This window comes from Borostomias antarcticus (genome assembly GCF_949987555.1).
Source record: "Borostomias antarcticus genome assembly, chromosome: 15".
Taxonomy (NCBI): Eukaryota; Metazoa; Chordata; class Actinopteri; order Stomiiformes; family Stomiidae; genus Borostomias; species Borostomias antarcticus.
The window spans coordinates 3,647,348-3,654,847 of record NC_140248.1 but is presented as its reverse complement, the minus strand read 5'-3'; the positions used below and the strand labels follow the sequence as shown (position 1 = coordinate 3,654,847).

General features: G+C 57.5%; 1 protein-coding gene across 1 annotated transcript in view; it reads right to left on the bottom strand.

The window, feature by feature from the left end:
* Window positions 1-7,500, bottom strand: part of arhgap42a (Rho GTPase activating protein 42a) — a gene marked incomplete at both ends in the record, with an annotated part of 40,203 nt that overhangs the window by 28,039 nt on the left and 4,664 nt on the right. Inside the window, 1 exon segment of the mRNA XM_084449836.1 lies at window positions 4,209-4,280. Coding sequence (XP_084305962.1) covers window positions 4,209-4,280 — 72 coding nt within the window.

Genomic DNA, 7,500 nt, shown 5'->3' with positions numbered 1-7,500 from the left:
CAGACCTCCCCCTCCAGACCCCCCCCTCCAGACCTCCCCCTCCAGACCAGACCCCCCCCTCCAGACCTCCCCCTCCAGACCCCCCCCTCCAGACCTCCCCCTCCAGACCTCCCCCTCCAGACCCCCCCCTCCCCCTCCAGACCTCCCCCTCCAGACCTCCCCCTCCAGACCTCCCCCTCCAGACCCCCCCCTCCCCCTCCAGACCTCCCCCTCCAGACCCCCCCCTCCAGACCCCCCCCTCCAGACCCCCCCCCTCCAGACCTCCCCCTCCAGACCTCCCCCTCCAGACCCCCCCCTCCCCCTCCAGACCCCCCCCTCCAGACCCCCCCCTCCAGACCCCCCCCTCCAGACCTCCCCCTCCAGACCTCCCCCTCCAGACCCCCCCCTCCAGACCTCCCCCTCCCCCTCCAGACCTCCCCCTCCAGACCTCCCCCTCCAGACCCCCCCCTCCAGACCTCCCCCTCCAGACCCCCCCTCCAGACCTCCCCCTCCAGACCCCCCCTCCAGACCTCCCCCTCCAGACCCCCCCTCCAGACCTCCCCCTCCAGACCCCCCCTCCAGACCTCCCCCTCCAGACCTCCCCCCCTCCAGACCTCCCCCTCCAGACCTCCCCCTCCAGACCTCCCCCCCTCCATAACCCCCCTCCAGACCTCCGCCCCTGGATGCATTGGGATCCACTCCTGAACTGAATGTGTTGTTAGTTGACCCATGCACCAAGGTTCATGAAAATCAGTCTGGTAGTTTGAGTGTAAACCTGGGCTGCGTTTCCCAGAGCCATCGTAGCGCTACGTTCATCGTAAGATACGTCGTAAGGTCCCCCTCTAGGTGACGCCTCGTTTCCCAGAGCCATCGTAGCGCTACGTTCATCGTAAGATACATCGTAAGGTCCCCCTCTAGGTGACGCCTCGTTTCCCAGAGCCTTCTTAGGCTGAGGTGTACCTTGACTAAGGAGGCTCTCTTCCCAAGGTACATCGTAAATCGACCTTACGATGTACCTTCTGAAGATACATCGTAAACTCTCCCTGAGCTGATGCGCTGTGTGCCAGAGCCTCCATAGACAAGGTTTACCTTACCCAAGGGATAGTTTCTTAAGGGCGGTCTGAACCCATCGTAAGCTGTCCCTTATCGATGCGCTCCATTCATCGTGTTATAGTTTTAGCCCGATTAGAGCAAAATGATACTTTTAGAAAGGAGAGTTGCAATATAGCGCACATCTGTCTACCCTACCTGCGCGTAGCCTACTGTACATAACACATCATGGGAATGTTGTCTTTTAAAATTGTATTGAGCCAAATAAAATATAGGGACTATCCATAAATTCAACACTTTCTTATGTAAAAGAGGAATTTGATGGCATATGGCGTTCACATCCGTCACTCACTGTCCCCCAGACGGCGGCAGGCAGACACAAAATGGCCGTTCTGTCTCTCTCTGTCTCTCTCTCTAGCCCCCCCTCTCTCTCTCTCTAGCCCTCTCTCTCTCTCTCTCTCTCTCTCTCTGTCTCTCTCTCTAGCCCTCTCTCTCTCTCTCTCTCTCTCTGTCTCTCTCTCTAGCCCCCTCTCTCTCTCTGTCTCTAGCCCTCTCTCTCTCTGTCTCTCTGTCTCTCTCTCTCTCTCTCTGTCTCTCTCTCTCTGTCTCTCTCTCTAGCCCCTTCTCTCTCTCTCTCTCTCTCTCTAGCCCTCTCTCTCTCTCTCTCTCTCTCTCTCTCTCTCTCTAGCCCCCCCTCTCTCTCTCTCTCTGTCTCTAGCCCCCCCTCTCTCTCTCTCTCTCTCTCTCTCTCTCTGTCTCTCTAGCCCCCTCTCTCTCTCTCTCTCTCTCTCTCTCTCTAGCCCCCTCCCTCTCTCTCTCTCTCTCTCTCTCTCTCTCTCTCTCTGTCTCTAGCCCCCTCTCTCTCTCTCTCTCTCTCTCTCTCTCTCTCTCTCTAGCCCCCTCTCTCTCTCTCTCTCTCTCTGTCTCTAGCCCCCCCCCCCCCCCTCTGAAACCAGACACCACATCCCGTGTCTGTTATTTCTAGCTCTCCCAGACTCGACCTAAAGCAACGTCTCTCTCCTTATTCCACTTTCTCCTTTCAGCCCCCTCCCCACTTCCCCCACTTCCCCCTGCTTCCCCCCACCTCCCCCCACTTCCCCCCACTTCCCCCCACTCCCCCCTGCTTCCCCCCACCTCCCCCCACTCCCCCCTGCTTCTCCCCACTCCCCCCTGCTTCCCCCCACTCCCCCCTGCTTCCCCCCACTCCCCCCTGCTTCCCCCCACTCCCCCCTGCTTCTCCCCACTCCCCCCCACTCCCCCCTGCTTCTCCCCACTCCCCCCCACTCCCCCCTGCTCCCCCCCACTCCCCCCTGCTACTCCCCACTCCCCCCCACTCCCCCCTGCTACTCCCCACTCCCCCCCACTCCCCCCTGCTTCTCCCCACTCCCCCCTGCTTCCCCCCACTCCCCCCTGCTTCCCCCCACTCCCCCCTGCTTCTCCCCACTCCCCCCTGCTTCTCCCCACTCCCCCCTGCTACTCCCCACTCCCCCCCACTCCCCCCTGCTTCTCCCCACTCCCCCCACTCCCCCCTGCTTCTCCCCACTCCCCCCTGCTTCTCCCCACTCCCCCCTGCTTCTCCCCACTCCCCCCTGCTTCTCCCCACTCCCCCCTGCTTCTCCCCACTCCCCCCTGCTACTCCCCACTCCCCCCTGCTTCTCCCCACTCCCCCCTGCTTCTCCCCACTCCCCCCTGCTACTCCCCACTCCCCCCTGCTACTCCCCACTCCCCCCACTCCCCCCTGCTTCTCCCCACTCCCCCCTGCTTCTCCCCACTCCCCCCTGCTTCTCCCCACTCCCCCCTGCTTCCCCCCACTCCCCCCTGCTTCCCCCCACTCCCCCCACTCCCCCCTGCTTCCCCCCACTCCCCCCTGCTTCCCCCTGCTTCCCCCCACTCCCCCCACTCCCCCCTGCTTCTCCCCACTCCCCCCTGCTTCCCCCTGCTTCCCCCCTGCTTCTCCCCACTCCCCCCTGCTCCCCCCCACTCCCCCCTGCTTCTCCCCACTCCCCCCTGCTTCTCCCCACTCCCCCCTGCTTCTCCCCACTCCCCCCTGCTTCCCCCCACTCCCCCCTGCTTCTCCCCACTCCCCCCTGCTTCTCCCCACTCCCCCCTGCTTCTCCCCACTCCCCCCTGCTTCTCCCCACTCCCCCCTGCTTCCCCCCACTCCCCCCTGCTTCTCCCCACTCCCCCCTGCTTCTCCCCACTCCCCCCTGCTTCCCCCCACTCCCCCCTGCTTCTCCCCACTCCCCCCTGCTTCCCCCCACTCCCCCCTGCTTCCCCCCACTCCCCCCTGCTTCCCCCCACTCCCCCCTGCTTCTCCCCACTCCCCCCTGCTTCCCCCTGCTTCCCCCCTGCTTCTCCCCCACTCCCCCCCACTCCCCCCTGCTTCTCCCCACTCCCCGCCTGCCTTGTCATATCCACTCTCTCCTTCTTTCTCCCCTTCTATCTCTCTCCTCCTTTCTCCCTCTCTCTATCTCTCTTCCTTTCTCTTCCTCTCTATTCCTCTCCCTCTTTTTCTCCTAACCCTCTTCCTTTCTTCCTTCCCCTCTCCCTCTTCCATTCTCCCTCTCTTCCTTCCTCCCCCTCTTCCTCTTTCTCTCCCCCCTGTCTATCTTCCTTCCTCTCCCTCTATCTCTCTCTCCCCCCCTCTTTTCTTCCTCTCTCTCTCTCTCGTCATCTCCCCTCCCTCCTCCCTCCGGTCCTCTCTTTCTTCCCATAACCCCGTCTCTGACCCAGGAGCGTGACCCGTCGGGTGGCTGACCGCTGGTGGAGAGAGAGACCAAGACCAAACCTCCAGGGAGCAGGACGACCCCCCCCCCCACCCACACCCCCCATGTCCGTATATCAGAGAGAGAGAGCAGGACGGCCCCCCCCCCCACCCACACCCCCCATGTCCGTATATCAGAGAGAGAGAGCAGGACGGCCCCCCCCACCCACACCCCCCATGTCCGTATATCAGAGAGAGAGAGCAGCTGAGCCCTCTCCCTCGCACGTCACAAACTTCCACATTCACTCATTCCAACTCAGACTCAACAAATCTTTATTGTCCCATCGACCGGCACATTTGGATTGCGTTGGCTGCAAACAGCTGACATATATACTGTACATTGAATATACTGTAGTATAGGAGATGTATACATTCTGACTATGAACATAAACGTACGGCCCTGAAACCAACCTACCTTCACGGCTCCGATCTGCTCCTTCCGGAACCTCTCCAGAGGAGAGATCAGCACATCGTCCGCGTTCTGGATCTGACGAGGAGGAACACGAGTCGGTTTAACGAGACAACAACAAACACAACTAAAATAACACAAAAACCTCAGACCCCCGGAGACAGATCAACCCGAGATACCAGACGAGCGATGTACTTAACTTTATTCAGTTTGGTCACTTAGCAGACGATTTTACCCAAAGCGACTTATGATGGTGCTGGGGGGTTAAGTGCCTTGCTCAAGGGCACAACAGTAGGCGGTGATTGTGGCTTGGTTGCCTGGCCCGGTCTGGAACCAGCGGTCAGACGCTCTAACCACGGGGCTACCAACCACCCAGGAGCACACGGTCTCAAGGCCTTGGTCCTTGGTGCTCAGTATTGTTGAGTCTGACTGCTAACCGCAAGGACAAATCATGGCCTCTAGCTGGAACAGCGTAGCTGAACTAACAGACTGGCTCGCTAGTGTTATGATCTCGTACTGTAGCTAGCATCGGGCTGCTAGTGTTATGATCTCGTACTGTAGCTAGCATCAGGCTGCTAGTGTGATGATCTCGTACTGTAGCTCGCATCGGGCTGCTAGTGTTATGATCTCGTACTGTAGCTCGCATCGGGCTGCTAGTGTTATGATCTCGTACTGTAGCTAGCATCGGGCTGCTAGTGTTATGATCTCGTACTGTAGCTAGCATCGGGCTGCTAGTGTTATGATCTCGTACTGTAGCTAGCATCGGGCTGCTAGTGTTATGATCTCGTACTGTAGCTAGCATCGGGCTGCTAGTGTTATGATCTCGTACTGTAGCTAGCATCGGGCTGCTAGTGTTATGATCTCGTACTGTAGCTAGCATCGGGCTACTCAGCCTACTTGACATGCTGTGCCTATCCACAGGAAGCAGTCTTTGTTTACAGTTTAATAATCACAGTATTATTAGCACCACTATTAGTAGTGGTTTAGTGGTGCCATTTCAACTGGAAAATAATCGTACACACTACACACACATATAGTAGGGTAAGCTACTAGACACACACAAACAACACACATTCAGTAGACACAATCAAACACACAGGGTCCTTTTATAGACTTTCCCAGGCAGTCAAGGATCTCACAAGGGAACTGGCAGAAATAAGTTCCACATGCTTTCTCTGAGCAACCAACCCTCACACACACACACACACACACACACACACACACACGCACGCACACTCTCTCTCACTCTCTCACACACACACACACACACACACACACACACACACACACACACACTCTCTCTCTCTCTCTCTCTCTCACACACACACACTCTCTCTCTCTCACACACACACACACACACACACACACACGCACACACTCTCTCTCTCTCTCTCACACACACACAATCTCTCTCACTCACTCACACACACGCGCACATACACTCTCTCTCTCTCTCTCACACCCACACTCTCTCTCTCTCTCACACATACACACACACACACACACACACACACACACACTCAGGCACACACACAAGCAGGCCTGTACAGTATAATGGACTGGGCCAGACTCCAGTCACTCCCACACAAAGGCTTCTGGTTGAGCGAGGGTCGGCTGAGAGCGCAGGCCGTCTGAGCCACGCTGCTTAACCGTGTGTCATCACATCCCTGCTGGGACCATTTCCATTGCTTTTACTCGCATTTTTACTTTCAGAAACTATGCTTTTAGAGACCTTTACAAAATAAACATTCAGGAAACGGGAGACATGCGAACGAAGAGATTTACTTCTTTCTTTCAACACCGATTTTCACCATTATCTTTGTATTATGAGGTAAGCGGGAACCCCCTCGTTTGAGTGTGGAAAGGCCCGCCATCACAGATTACATCACCTTTCTGAGCGGAGAAATGAGAATTACATCACATTAGGATTATCATGAATCAAACCCTGATTCAATATCTGTCTCTGAACCAGACTATAAATCCTCCTCAAACTTAAGGCTCATTATGACTCAGCTACTCTGTGTTTCTCCCTACTCCCCCCCCCCCTCTCTCTCTCTCTCTCTCTCTCTCTCTCTCTCTCTCTCTCTCTCTCTTTGTGTTGGAGTCTTTCCTCCTCCTTGGGGGTCTGTCTAAGAGACAGGAGGATAAGAAAGTCACTTGGCTTACGGGAAAACAGGCCATTACTGTCAGTGTGTGTGTGTGTGTGTGTGTGTGTGTGTGTGTGTCTGTGTGTGTGTCTGTGTGTGTGTGTCTGTGTGTGTGTGTCTGAATTCCTCTCACACAGTCCTTAACACCATGCCACCAGGCTTAACACCATGCCACCAGGCTTAACACCATGCCACCAGGCTTGGGAACCCGGTGAGACACCGTTGCAACTGGGATGGAATTACCACACCTACCCCACACTCTCTGGCCTCCAGAGCACCCACCACCTACCCCACACTCTCTGGTCTAGAGAGCATCCCCCACCTACCCCACACTCTCTGGTCTAGAGAGCATCCACCACCTACCCCACACTCTCTGGCCTAGAGAGCATCCACCACCTACCCCACACTCTCTGGTCTAGAGAGCATCCACCACCTACCCCACACTCTCTGGCCTCCCGAGCATCCCCCACCTACCCCACACTCTCTGGCCTAGAGAGCATCCACCACCTACCCCACACTCTCTGGCCTAGAGAGCATCCCCCACCTACCCCACACTCTCTGACCTAGAGAGCATCCCCCACCTACCCCACACTCTCTGGCCTAGAGAGCATCCCCCACCTACCCCACACTCTCTGGTCTAGCATCCACCACCTACCCCACACTCTCTGGCCTCCCGAGCATCCCCCACCTACCCCACACTCTCTGGTCTAGAGAGCATCCACCACCTACCCCACACTCTCTGGTCTAGAGAGCATCCACCACCTACCCCACACTCTCTGGCCTAGCATCCACCACCTACCCCACACTCTCTGGCCTAGAGAGCACCCACCACCTACCCCACACTCTCTGGTCTAGCATCCACCACCTACCCCACACTCTCTGGTCTAGAGAGCATCCACCACCTACCCCACACTCTCTGGCCTCCCGAGCATCCCCCACCTACCCCACACTCTCTGACCTAGAGAGCATCCCCCACCTACCCCACACTCTCTGGCCTAGAGAGCATCCCCCACCTACCCCACACTCTCTGGTCTAGCATCCACCACCTACCCCACACTCTCTGGTCTAGCATCCACCACCTACCCCACACTCTCTGGTCTAGAGAGCATCCACCACCTACCCCACACTCTCTGACCTAGAGAGCATCCCCC